This window comes from Globicephala melas, chromosome 2, assembly GCF_963455315.2.
Source record: "Globicephala melas chromosome 2, mGloMel1.2, whole genome shotgun sequence".
Taxonomy (NCBI): Eukaryota; Metazoa; Chordata; class Mammalia; order Artiodactyla; family Delphinidae; genus Globicephala; species Globicephala melas.
In genome coordinates this window covers 70,086,210-70,100,808 of record NC_083315.2, presented here as the reverse complement: position 1 = coordinate 70,100,808, position 14,599 = coordinate 70,086,210, and the positions used below count along the sequence as shown (strand labels likewise).

Here is a 14,599-nt window from a genome sequence, read left to right as displayed (position 1 = left end):
TTGCCTCCCTATTATAACTTCCTAAATGGGTAATTTAAACAAACTTTTCCCATGAGGTCCTGTTTGTTTGCCTTTCTGTTTCCAACAAAATAAAGTTAGATTCCAAGAAGTTAATAGGTCTTGGTACTATGACCTTTTGAAGAAGTTGGTTTACCCATAAACAAATTTGGATTAATGGCTTAATTCAGTTGTATCTACTTAGCTCTAAAACTACAGGAAAATGACACGTACTTATAGGGCAATTGTTTAAAATTGTGAACAGGTAGCAACTCTAGAATAGTTATTTTAAAGTGTCATATTAATTCCTCCTAAGTAATTTACACTTGACTTCTAGGTTATTCTTAATTCAAAGCTAAAAATACCACTTTTTGTTTTATTCCAAAGATTACTTTGTCACATGCTGACACAGTTATCATAGACTGAATCTCAAATTTATATTTCCATAAGCATGATAAAGATCTTAGAGAAAAGAGTAATTTTAGTCAACAGACTATCACTTATAAACATAATTAGTATAGTAGGAAGCTCTTAAAACGACAGGCTGGATCCCTTATGCTACTCAGTAAGTTTGGAGCCATCTTTTTATTAATATAACATAGAAATTATAGCAACAATCTTTGCCTGAGCTAACCAACATTAGGAAGGGAAAAGCGTTCCAAAAATTTAATTCCTAACTCAAGTGGTTAAGGAAAAGGATACTCTGGCTAATTATGGCACATGAATTGCCAATTTTCAAAGAATTAGAAAATGATAAAATACATATTGCATGTTATACTAAACATCGTTTAATTTCTTTGATATCACAAATACCCTATATTTTTTGGAACCTTGATATGTTATAATACTAAAAGACTTTTCAATAAACAAAGCACCAGCTCTAGTCCCTATAATTCCTAATAGTTCCAAAAAAAAATCATTCTTAGTATTCTAAGTACCAACATTTCTTCTAAGTTATAAATACCAACATTTCTTCTAAGTTATAAACACAAAAATGAAAAAACTGTGGGTGCATTTCTTCCTCTCATTCCTCAACCTTCCCTTACTTCTCACTTTTTTTCCTGTAGAGAACCTAACATCCTGCCAAGGAAGTTATCAAGAGAAGGGTTCAATTCTGAAATATAAAAGACAATATAATGGGAAAAAACAGTTTTCCTACAGGCTTTTAGAAAACTTCCACTAGTGACAACTTTTAACATTTCAAGTTTTCACAACCACAGAAAAAATGGGTTAATAAAAGTGCCAATTTGGGGGCTCCCCTGGTGGTGCAGTGGTTGAGAGTCCACCTGCCGATGCAGGGGACATGGGTTCGTGCCCCGGTCCGGGAGGATCCCACATGCCGCGGAGTGGCTGGGCCCGTGAGCCATGGCCGCTGGGCCTGAGCGTCCAGAGCCTGTGCTCCGCAACGGGAGAGGCCACAACAGTGAGTGACCCGCGTACCGCAAAAAAAAAAAAGTGCCAATTAATCGAGAATAATACTTGGAGAGTTTTTAGTTACCTTGGATTTGTATTATCTAAAACTGCTGTTCTTTCCATCTATTTGTACATATAAACAAGAGTTAACTATATTATTCATTAAGATACAGCTTTTAGCAAATGAGCTTAACTCTTGATGAACTCTAAAATCGCTCCTCATGGGAAAATTTTATTTTTAGAAATCATCTGTTCATCTCTTATATGCTTTGCATCTTGAGAGGCAAAGAGGAAAAAAACTAGAAACTTTCAGTTTGAAAGTGTGTATGTGTGTATGAAAGGTGAATGGGGTAAAGAGTTCTCCTTGTAACACCATTTAAACTATAGCAACTATACCACTGAGCTAAAGCATGGCAAATTATGCCCATAACCCCCCACAATGTAAAGCACTGCTTCCAGAGTTCCATGGGACTTTTAAAAAGTCAAAACATAACAAATGAGAAAGAGAACTGATTATTAACTCCTAGACATTCCCAGATCTTTTTTTAAGGGTGTATATTTTCAAGAAAATGATCTTCCTTTTAACTTTTCTGATAAAATGTTTCTAACTTTTTTGCAGTAATGTTTCAATGACAATCAGATCTAAACATATCAGATATAAAAAGAGCTACTTCACCAGATATTTAATATTTAATACTTACCTCTCTTTCTATGAGATGATGCCAAGTCCAAATCAACATTTCGTCTTCCACTCTGTTAAGTTAAAAATAAATAATAAAATTTAATTGTGAAAATTATTTAAGATTAAGATTTAATAGAGTACTAAATAAAATAAAAAGTAATCTGCATAATTATAGCAATGTGCTACTTATTCACCAGTCAAGTCAGGCTAAGAACAAAAAGTCTCTAAAAACCCACTGAAAACAGTTCAGGCACATGACTCTGAGATACTAAAACACAAAGTCAATATGCACATTAATTAACAGTGTAAAGTAGCAGAACTTTTTCTTTGTTGTCACCTTTTTCTTCTTTGAAATCTCTGTCTTTCATCTTTCTAACACAGTATGATCTCTTATTAATACCCTCTAGATGCCTAAAGCCCCTGTAGCAAAGTCCCATTTTCCAAAATCACTACTTGTTCTATCCTCACTTTCCATTTTTTTCAAAACTATTAGCCTTGGCTAGGTGTATAGAAGAAGAGAATCTGATGAACCCACACTAACAGGAGAATAACACAGTCCTAAGTTTTCTGGTAGTATTTTAAAAGACTTCAAAATGTTTTTAAAACCTCTTAAAATAAAGAAATCTCAAATGGTTAAACTGCAGTCAGCTTAATAAAACAGTGAAGGCTTTCAGGAAGAAAGGAAGTATATTTGTGTGTGTGTGTGTGTGTGTGTGTGTGTGTGTGTGTGTGTGGTGGGGAGGCACTGGTGACAACTATCTACTCTATGTACAGATAGCCATATACAAACCCATGACTTAGATTTATGCACAGATTTGACATTATGGTCTCAGCAATTTCAATTGCACTTTATCACACAATAAAAAAGTTGGTGGCAAAGAAGAAAGGCTGCAGAAGTGACTGTTACAGACCCATTTAGGAAATGTCATTTAGAAAATTTTTTCCTGGTAATACATATAGACATATGTACCCACATTGTGGATAAATACATTTTGTTTTACATATACACACACACCCCAGAAATAAGTATGTTCCCAGGCCATTTGATGCTGGAGAAAACACCAAACAGTTGTCACAACAGTTCCTGAAGACAATGCCATCTCATGCAATATAACATTTTTATTACACAGTACCTTTGCCATGAGGGCTCATGGAAGAAATTTATCTCAGGTCTCAGAACCAGAAATATCTGAGTTTTTCTTGAAAACCTGGTTTTTATCTTTTACACACTGTGAATCATGCAACTCGTGTTTTTCCTATTTGCTGGCCGATCTCTGGCAGAACATCACAGGATATGTGTAGAGGTGTACAAATCTTACTCAGGGCTTTATTTTCCTCTCAGTTCCTTTTAGCCCTAATTCATTCTCTTATACTTTTATAAATAGTATTTATTTTTGTATGCTAAATCAAATCCTTTGTGAAAGAGGGCGGTAGGGAAATGAGGGAGGTAGATTAGGAGAGCGTAGTAAGAAATGCTGGTAAGTATGACATGTGTCAATCAAACAGTTAACTGTGTAACTGTTGACTTAGGTTTCTCTGGTCACTGAGACAGAGTAGATAATATATCACATAATACTCTTTACGAAAGAAGGTTAAAACTCAGATTTAGCATCAAGCTGGTTAACTTCAGTTATTTTAAGAAAGCATTTCATTCACTGACAATTCAGGATAAACAAGTACTACCAGATATCAAAGACATCAATGATAATCCTAAATAACCTCAGACAGAAGGGTAACATATTTCAGCTGGAAAATCCCACACTGCCCCCACTGCTTGCTCCTCTTCGTCTACAGGAGGCTCAGCCTGAAGGCTCAGCCCAAGTCTCCTCACCCACAACAGAATCTGCTCTCTCTAGTTCTTGACTTTTCCACCTTTTATGACACAATCTTTCTAAATATTCCATAAGAAAAGTTGATTAAGAGTCCATCTTTCCCAAAAATGTGTTTCTTAATCTTTTTAAAATTCTGTAGAACCTAGACGTGGCAATTATATCTAGGTTCAACCCACCTCCATTTATCTGTCTTCCCCATTATGTTTTGAAAGCATAACTTTCAACATGTTTTAAATTGTATTACTAAACTTGTTGTTCACAACAACCCTGCTGAGGCAAGTATAACAGGTAGTGGTATTCCCCATTTCAAAGATAAAAATGCTGGAGCTCAGAAAGGTTAAGTGTCTTGCCCCAGGTCAAAATCAATAGAGTCTATTGTGACTAAGTCAGATTTCATTGTTTGCTTCCAAAAAGTACGCCACTTTAACTACATTTATCCTCATCTTTTAACTTTCATTTCAGTTGAAATGAATTATCAATCATTTACAATATGCAAAGCATAATGTAGGAGACATGAGGGACATTAAAAAAAACTCTAGACCTTCTAAGAGGTCTACTGGAAAGAAATACTAATAATACATAAGTAAGTCCAACATGAGAAAAACCATTAGTGGTTTATTATAGATACTAACAAACTGCCATGTAAATAACAGAGTCACTGTGAGTAACCTTAGGAAAGTTTTCTGGAAGAGATGACATTTTAACCAGGCCTTAAGAGAGAGGCAGGACTTCATCAACAAAACCCAGGAGAAGGACATTTAAGGCAAACGATGCTTGAGCAGAGGCTCAAAAGGTATGTTTGGAGTCTGGCAGATGGACTACTATGCTATGGCAAAAATGCAGATTACCGCAGGGGAAAACTGGCTTCAAAAGCAGGCAAGCAACATTTTCCAGAATCTTTGATTTCTGGGTAGGCAGTGCAGAGTCACTGAGTTTTTTTTTTAATAGGAAGGTAGCATGACCAGCAGGTGTTCTGTTGTTGTTCTTGTTGTGTTTGTGTGTGTGTGTCTGTGTTGTTTTTTTTAAAATTTATTTATTTGTTTTTATTTTTGGCTGTGTTGGGTCTTCGTTGCTGCGCGCAGGCTTTCACTAGTTGCAGCGAGCAGGGACTACTCTTCATTGTGGTGCGCAGGCTTCTCACTGCGGTGGCTTCTCTTGTTGCACAGCATGGGCTCTAGGCTCACCGGCTTCAGTAGTTATGACACACGGGCTCAGTAGTTGTGGCTCACGGGCTTAGTTGCTCCGTGGCATGTGGGATCTTCCTGGACCAGGGGTCAAACCCGTGTGCCCTGCATTGGCAGGCGGATTCTTAACCAGTGCACCACCAGGGAAGTCCGTTGTGTACGTTTTTAAGAGCTCTACCTCTGGGAGCAGTATCAAAGGAGAGGAACTAGAAAAAGTAGGGAGATCAGTTTGAAAACTACCAGTTCAGGCAAAAGTAACAAGGGCCTATATTGAAGAGTGGAAAGAACAAATAGGCACAGAAATTTTACCAAAATAGATTAGACAGACATTCATTCGTTAAAAAAATATTTAATGACTGCCTACTGTGTGCCAGGCACTATAGGTACTTGGGATACAGCAGTGAATAAAACAGCAAAAACTTCTATCCTCAGGGAGCTTATATTCTAGTGTAGACTAAGAGAAACTGATAAATATAGCAAATAATGTTAGGTGCCAGGGGGTGAGGGGGACAGAGCAAGGCAAAACAGACAGAGAGTGAATATCTGGAAAGGAGAGCAAACTGGAATTTCAAATAGAGTGGTCAGGGTAGGTGTCACTGAAAAAGTAACATCAGAACGAAGACTTGAAGCAAGGGGATTTGCCTACAGACAACAGTATTCCAGTCAGAAGAAACAGCCATGTAAAGGCCCTATGGGGAAGTTGTGTGGTATGTTCATGGAAAAGCCAAGAGGTGTCAGTGTGGCAGAAGGAGAGTCATCAAGAAAGAGAGTAGCAGCAGAGGAGATCAGAGAGGAGTGAGGCCAGGAATGTAGAGTCTTATAGGCCCCTGCAGGGACCTAGGCTTCTACTCTGAGAAACAGTAAAGTCATTGGAGGTTTTGAGGACAGAGTGACATGATCTGTTATAAAACTGTCACAGGGCTAGGAGACTAGATAATGAGACTGATCAACTTGGAAACATAAATGGACAGAGAGGAATCTCAGTAGACGGCAAGACTGGGAATGTGAACTGGGAGCACAGAAATAATAACGGGAATGAAGAATAAACGGAGGAAGAACAAACAAAAACATACAATGAAACTTGCTTGAAGACACTGTTCAACTTTCCTCAGAGGAGGAATCTTTCACACTTGGAAGTTTCTTTTAAACAATAGCTTCATGTTTATGTAGCACTCTATACTTCTCAAAAATATTTTCACATCCAGTTTCTCAATTCATAAGAGAAGAATTTCAGAGCTAAAAATGAATCTCAATCCAAAAAACCCAGAGTTTCCGTTTGAGCTATCATGTGACATGACCAAGGTCTCAAAGCTATTCATCAGTAGGATCGGGTTCAGAAGCCAAGTCTAACACATTACCACCTACACAACAGGCACTACAATCCTCATATCATACAATGGGACACTAAGGCCCAGAGAAGTCAAGTAGCACATACAGATTCACATATAAGGCAGAGGATCAGCCAAAATGAAAATCCAGCTATCAACTCTAAGTCCAAAACTATTCAAATAGCAGCTATCTATTAGACAGCTTTCATTCTATAATTTATTTTACCCGTCACACTATAGCACATATTACTTTCTACTCCTTATATAAATCAGCATCGCACTTCTTTGATTTTTACCTTAAATGCCTGCAGTTCAGGTCCTGAGGCTTTTTTGATAGAGAACTGAGAGCTACTGAAAGATTTTAAGTAGAGGAGATATAAACAGATTTGTATTTCAGGTATATTATTCTAGTGAAATGTTGAAGATGGGCATAAGACAAGAGATGGGGCAACCAGTTTGGAGAGTTTTGTACCAGGCCAGGCAAAAGAGAAGGAAAGTTTGAGACAGAGCAGTGGCAAGAGGGATGGGCAGGACATAGTACAAAGATATTAAGAGTAAAATTTTCAAGGTTTGACTAATTGGACTGTGGGGAGTGAGGAGGCTGCAGGGACCAGGAATTAAGAAAAAGTAGAGTCAAGGATGAACCCAGGTTTCCAGCCTGGGTAGTTAATAGTAACACTTACTAAGATAGGGAATGTGAGAGAAGAGGTTCAGGAGAAAAATGAGTTTATTTTTGAATAGGTTAAGATTGTGGTCACCTGAGATGTTCAGGTAGAACGTCCATCAAAGAGTCAAATACGTGAATTTGGAGTTTAGGAACAAGTCAGAGCTAAAGAGAGATATCTGAGTCACTAACATAGAGATGATAAATACCTATGCAATATAGTTATCTCATTTCTCTTAGAAGTTCTTTTAAAAAGGTTTTTGTATGTCTAAAACAAACGTATATTACTTACTCTAACCAAAGTCTTACGTTGCTATACAAAATTCCTTCTTTACTAAATCTAGGTATACCTACCAGTGCGTAACCCTCTTCATCTGATTCAGGCTGAGACAAATCAGATTCACTCCTCGATTTGATCAGTCTATAATTTGGACTTGCGTGGATTAGCCGGCTCTCTGCAGTAAGACTTTCACTCCTGTCTCACATGCACAAAGAAAAGTTTTTCGATTTGGGACTGTTAGTGAACATAAAATTGAATGGAACTAGCAGCACAGAGATAAAACACACACACAGTGAGGAGTAATTATGTCTGTCAATGGAAAACCCTGGCTCTCAGTCAGGTCTAAGCACAAAGTCCTTCTCAATTACATTAGAATAACTTCCATGCCACTAAATTACAGAATTATGCCAATCAACTACTGTTGTTTATATGTGTGAAAAATTGTGCCTCCTCATTTAATCAGAAATTTATACTCCAGGCTGAATTAGTATCACTCTTTACATTAAATTCATCCTTGTCAATTTGTATTTCCTCCTCCATGTCTGTGTTAATTTCAGAATACAATAAGTGAGAATAAACCATTTCAATGCATAAAGAAACAAGGAGAGGAGAGAAATGTTTTAAGTTTCTAGTCAGTCCCACCTGGTCATAAGTCCACCCCCTTCAGAGGCACTTGTGGAAGGCTGCTGCAACTGTCCTTCTTCCCTTCGCTTCTGAAGCTCATCAATCACAGGACTTACTCCTAATATTAACAGGGCACATCGATGGATCACGGAGTTGCAGGCAGCAGTGTACACATCCTGACCCTCAGGAAGGTCTGTGCTGACCCTTCGCTCTTGCTGAGACTGAGGAGGTGGATCATCAGCTCGAGCCCCAGACCCTGCCCCACTGTTCATTCTATCTCGATCTCGGCTACGAGCTACTTCACGGGCTGAGAGGAAACACTGAAAGATTTCTGTAACATGTAACACAAAAACAAGGTCTTAACACATGGGGAGAGAAGAGCAAAGAAAATAACAATAAAAACAGTCAAAAAGTTTGGACCAAAAACTTATTGAAAGAGGGAAAATCATTTTTTAGACATTAAATACTAAGTAACTAAGTTAAATTTTATCAAAAATACACGTATAACATTAAACTTTTTATAAAAATTACAATAGGAAATACTTACGCCTTTACAGAATTTAGATTTGGTTGATTCTATTTCTACTCTTATAAGTTTGATCAGTAGTTTGCAAAGTGTGGTTCTAGAAGAGCAGCATCAACATCATCTGGCACTTGTTAGAAATGAAAAATGCTGGGCCCATCCCAGACTTTCTAATCAGAAGCTCTAGGCATGGAGCCAGCAATGTACGTTTTAACAAGCCCTCCAGCTGATTTTGAAGGCCACTGAAGTTTGAGAATCACTGGGTTAGATAAAAATAACTGCCTATTTCTGAAATGTTCACAACCTTGGTTTGAAATTGTCAGGTTACAAAAGAAACAGACAAAAGTTAAGTTGCATTAGTTATAATGAAGAGCCCCCTTTCCCCTTCCGAAGTCCATATAATTCCTAATACCTACACTTTGTTGTATTTTAAACATATTACATAAGCACAACCATTAAAGGTCTTTGCTGAAACAGAATCTGGTTATAATAATACGGCCAAGACGGCCCCCAGAGTCAAATAGTATCACCAGGAATGTCCATCTTATGCCAGCTCTTCCCAGTTCACAAGTGTAAAAAGTGGGTTTAACAAGGTTCTGATGCAGTGATAGGCATTTCACAATAGGAAAAGAATGTTTTACTCAAATTTAAGTGAAGATAGTATTTTTAAGGGGGAACCCAGGCAAGAAAGTTAGTAAAATACTAGATTTGTCTGTTAATATGGAAGTACAAACTTTAAAAATGCATTTGTATGTTTCAAAGTATTATTATGACAATATATTCATTATGCTGTTGAAAGTCCCTTATTTCTAAGAAAATCAAAGCAACGAACTAACAGTCTAAAGCTAGAAATCAGTTAAAGTAATTAAGAGAATGGTTACTGGAATTTGGGGCAGACCTGGTTCTAATTCCAGCTGCTACGAACAGTGGCCCTAGGCACATAATTTTGCCTCCTTAAACCTCAGTTTGTCCATCTTTAGAACAGGGTAATACTAGAAATCATCTAAGACGGAGAGGATTATGAGTTAATCTATGTGAAGCATTTGACCCAGTACCCAGCATATAACTGATGCTCAAAAATGGCAGCTAGTTTAAAAATTATTACTCCCTGGGTAACTATTACGCTTTCTTTTAATATAATTGAGGGTTATCTTTTGTTACTGTGCTTTCCCCTTTGGTCTTTGCTTTTAGGAATTTCTAAACTAAGTCTTAAGTTCATCTGTAAATGTTCCCTCAGCCTAGGTTTTAAAATATAATTATTCTCTGGGAATTTCCTGGCGGTCCCGTGGTTAGGACTCAGTGCTCTCACTTCCAGGGCCCAGGTTCAATCAATCCCTGGTTGGGGAGCTAAGATCCTGCAAGCCATGCAGCACAGCAAAAAAAAAAAAATATATATATATATATATACACACACACACACGTTATATATATACATATATTTTAATATATATATATAAAATTATTCTCCACCTCCTCATCTCCAATCCCCTCTTCTCCATCTGAACCTTATATTTCTCCTCTTGTTTTAATGGGTTTTGGCCTTGTTTTGAGTCACCTCAGAATCATTTTTAGAAGTATGCACAACACAGATAAATTGATAATAAAGTAAGTGTCAAATTGACTGAAATATATATACAATCTCAATACCAAATGCATAGATGGCCAAAATGTTTTAGGCTACAAAAGTAAATATACACTTTAACTTGAAACAGCCAGATCACTCAAAAGATAACAAATGTTTCAAAGCTTCCATATTTCTCTTTAAACATCTAAATGATTACATTGTAAAACTATCTGTAGCCTTGTAATAAAAAAGTATGAAAAATGTCATTCACCAGCCAATAATATTCTCATGTATATTCTTGCTCTCTACTGAAATCAGCAGTGAGTCAGTGGGAGAAGTTTATAATTTAAAAAGTTCTACATATGGAAAATAACTGGGCTCTCCTAATAGGCTTAGAAAGGGGCTCTCTTCCTCACCACTCAGAGGCCAGCCAGGTGAATGGACAAGTTGGTACCCTCCAGAGAACATGCTTTGAATGTCCCTATCCAATGACTCATGGGCATCACTTCATAAATGAGACTCAGTGGAACAGGTACTGTTTCCAAAAGCCTGCTTCCAGAGCTTTTCAGCCCAAAACATGCAATCCAACAGCTTCAGAACGGAACTAGCAGTTGTAAGAACTGAAATGTAGCTAATCAGATCATCAGGAGAATATCACACCTCTTTAGAAAAACTGTAAGGAAATGTTTTTGCCTCTCTCTTCTACAGTCAGTTTCCCTACCAAAAAGAATGCCACAGTGTGTATCTGTAAAGCAAGACAGATATACTCACTGCCAGCTGTCATCACTTCGTGTTCCCGTTCTTCCTCCTCATCCCCCGGCTCTGGATGCCCCTCTTCCCTATCTCGCTCAGCCTGTTCTTCCATTTCAGCTTCTTCATCAATGGTCCGGGTAAATGAATGCTCCTGAGGATCAACATCTGCAGAGTCTTGGTTTTCCGAGATCTTAAAGAAATGATCAGAGCTACACTGAATATATATATTTTTTAATTTTGAAAAATATCATTAAAACCTTGACTTTTTTATCATGGAAAATAATGCTAATAGCAGTAATAACACATGAATTTTACCACAAAAACAAAAGATATACTGGATAAATCTGAAAAGATTAGAAAGAATGTATGTACACATAATATACAGAAACATCTAACTATGCTCTCTTCCTCAATATTTTGATTAAAATGTCATGCTGTAAATTGACTCATACATATTGCTGTTCTGCTGTAAACTGCTAAGTTAAAATGAGTTGAGTACGACACCAAGCATAAAAGGTAAAGAACATGAAATGTGATTCCATTCAGTCTCCCTCAAGCTGTGTATGTTATTGTTACTCTGTATAAATGTTTAATAATGCTAATTTAAAACAAAACAGCATTTTTTAACCTTTTTTTGGTGAAAAATTTTAAGTTCTACTCTCTTAGCAAATCTCAATTATACAAACAGTATTGTTTTTAATTATTTTCTTTACTTTGTTTGTCCCTGAGGAAACCAAAAATTAGAAATCTGGTAAGGACAATGTTAATTTTATTTCCCATGGTGGTTATGCTACCTCGCAGTCATCTAAAGAAAAGAGTCCTTTACAGCAGGGGTGAAGAGAGTCACAAACATCCCACATATTTCAGTATAAAGCACAAGTGAAATTTTTTAATGATATCCTCAGATGTACAATAAAAGTTATTTTGTGATTCATGATTGGATGGGAATACTGAGCAGTCAGTCAGACTCACAAAATACATAAGTCATGTATCTCCACAATATTTAAGTTTCAAATTTGAGACTCAACAAAATGGCTAACTAGTATATTTCATGGGCTTTCAAGGTCACTAACAAATAGTTGGATCCACAAATATTAAATCAGTGCATGCCAAAAGAATACTATAATACAAATGTAGAGATAAAGTTTGCTTTTTAAAATCTAAGATCTAAATAATGGAGTGCAAAGCAACTAACATATGACGTTTCAAAGTAAGCACTTTTGAAGGTGAGGTATCAGGCTATACTCATAATTATAGGATCGTGCTATCAGGATTACCAAGCACTTTAGAAATCATCTCATTTTTGTTGCAAGAACTACTTCTGGAACATCCTTAATGAAAGTTTTCAATCTTTACCTCCAGCGGTGGGCAACTCTAATCATTAGAAGGCTTTTTTCCTTACATTCAGCTAACAATGATTCTCCATTCCGTTGTTACCCTTTGGTCCTACCTGTGCCCTCTGGAACAACAGGGAACACATTTATTTCCTCTCCTACATGGAAGTCCTTTAAATATCTTTAAGGCACCTATCATACGACCCCCTTTGCTTTCATTCTCTAAGCTAAACATTTCTGACACTTTCCAGTTCTTGTATAAGATGATTTTCAGACCTTTAACCAATCTAAGTTTGCTAATATCCCTCATAAGTTATGGCACCCCAAATCAAATAGGATAATTCAAACGTGATCTGAAGAGCGTAAAACAAAGGAATAATATTTCATATGATTTGGACAATTCAATTTGTTGTTATTACCTATGTGGCCTAAGAATATATAAACTTCCTTAGCAGCCATATCACATTTGATAAGCGGGTGGTTAAATAAACCCCCAATCTTCTACTCATCCAATTATTTTCACTAGAAAAAGAACTACTCAATATTTATTGAACATCTGCAATAATTAAGCCACATTTTTTTTCCCCTCACATACACAAATATGGAGCTATCTCTCACAGCTTGCAGAAAAACATAGAAATTAACTGATTTCCAACTTTACCCATCTGTCTCTTGATGATGACCTGGTCTGAATAAGTTCAAGGTTCTTGCAAGCAAGTAAACGACTTCGAACTTTGTACACACAACGGTACACTTCTGATAAGCTTTTACCAGGTTGATATCTAAATAAAGAACCAAAAGAGAAAAGTTACTTAACTTCTGACATCATGAGAGCAAATATTTGTCTGAGGATAGTTTTAAGTTACTTGCCGGCTTTCTCCACATGCTTGACTGAGTAAATTTGTGTGTTTCAGAAGAGCTGCAAGAACAAATCTAGACACAGTGTCCAAGAGTGACTCATTACTTAAAGTTGCACTGTCCCAATCTGAAAATAAAAATGATACACTAACATTTCACAGAAAACAGTTCAGAGGTAATTTTAATAGCTTTAGTAATCTAACACCTGAATTTTATCGTTTTCCTAAGCAGTTATTTAACAAACGTACCTACTAGATCCCGCATACTGTGCTAGGAACACAGCAGTGAACAAAACTAAGTCCCAGACCTCACAGAGCTTATATTCTAGTTGCGGTAGGGGAGGGGTATGAGGTGACAATAAATAAAAACATTAATATGACAGATAAATCCTATGGAGAAAAAAAAAGCAGGGTGAGGAGAACAGGGAATACTGTACTGTGTGGGTTTACTATTTTTTATAAGCTAGTTTGGGAAGGTCCCCAGTAAGGCTACAATCAAGCAGAGAGATCTAGATGAGGTAGGAGAAGAAGCCACACAAACAGTGTCCTTTCAAAAAAACTATGTAGAGGCCCTGCCTGAGTTCAAGGAGGACAGAGCAGCTAGAGCAAAATGTGCATGCACGAGAGTGGCAGGAGACATTAGAAAGCTGTCTGGGGTCCAGATCACATAGGGCCTTGCAGGCCATTGCAAGTCCTCTAGGTTTTACACTAAGGGAAATGGGAAGGACCATTAGAAACTGTGAACAGAGGTACGAGATGATGTGATCTGTGTTTTAAAAGGCTCACTCTAACTGCTGAGTGCAGAATTTACTATAGGAACAGCAACAGCAGAATTATTACATAGTAGTAGCAGTGGGGTTAGTAAGAAGTGGTTAGACTCCAGATGTATTCTGAAGGTAGAGCTGAAGAAATTTGTTGATGGATCAGATGTGCACATGAGAGCAGACAAGGATGACTATAATGTATTTAGAATGCAGCTGGCTTTTACTGAGAGAAGATCACAAGGACAGCCCTTTGGGAGGATAGGTATCTGTAATCAGGAGTCTGGTTCTGAATACTATGTATTAGACACCCTAGTGGAGATACTGAGTAAACTAGTCAAGTATGTATATATGTGGTATTTGAAGCCATCAGATACTGTGAATACATGTATATTTAGGTAGGTAAGAAATGAAACAACATTTGGACAGAGATGAGTATGTGCAATTGAAAACCCAAATCACAGCATTAGATGATGAAAACTAGTCAGCTGCTTTCTTTAATTCCATGTTAGCACACTAGTTCTATAGTTTAAAAATGAAATACATTCAGTAGATGCCAAATGGGGATGGGAGGTTTACTGTCTACTCCCAGAATGTCTGCTAGACTGTTAATTTGACAGATTTACCATGCTACTTAAAAACAAAACCAAGAACGGAGCCCGCGTTTCCGCAGAGCTGGAACTCCCGCAGCTCGGGGTCTCTTCCCTCCGCCATCAAGGAACGGCCCCAGAGCCCGAGGGGAGGGCGGCCTCACTGAGGCTGCCGGCTCTGGAGGGGCCCCGGCGGCCGAAGCCGTGACAGTC

The 14,599-nt window shown here is 37.4% G+C and overlaps 1 protein-coding gene across 1 annotated transcript in view; it reads right to left on the bottom strand.

Annotated features, from left to right (window-relative positions):
- HERC1 (HECT and RLD domain containing E3 ubiquitin protein ligase family member 1) overlaps positions 1-14,599 on the bottom strand; it is a 215,321-nt gene that overhangs the window by 102,877 nt on the left and 97,845 nt on the right. Inside the window, exons 20-25 of the mRNA XM_060294157.1 lie at positions 13,049-13,163; positions 12,840-12,960; positions 10,863-11,034; positions 8,023-8,335; positions 7,455-7,575; positions 2,112-2,163 (exon numbers count right to left, since the gene is read on the bottom strand). Of these exons, the coding sequence (XP_060150140.1) occupies positions 2,112-2,163; positions 7,455-7,575; positions 8,023-8,335; positions 10,863-11,034; positions 12,840-12,960; positions 13,049-13,163 (894 nt within the window). The remainder of the gene's footprint in view (positions 1-2,111; positions 2,164-7,454; positions 7,576-8,022; positions 8,336-10,862; positions 11,035-12,839; positions 12,961-13,048; positions 13,164-14,599) is intronic.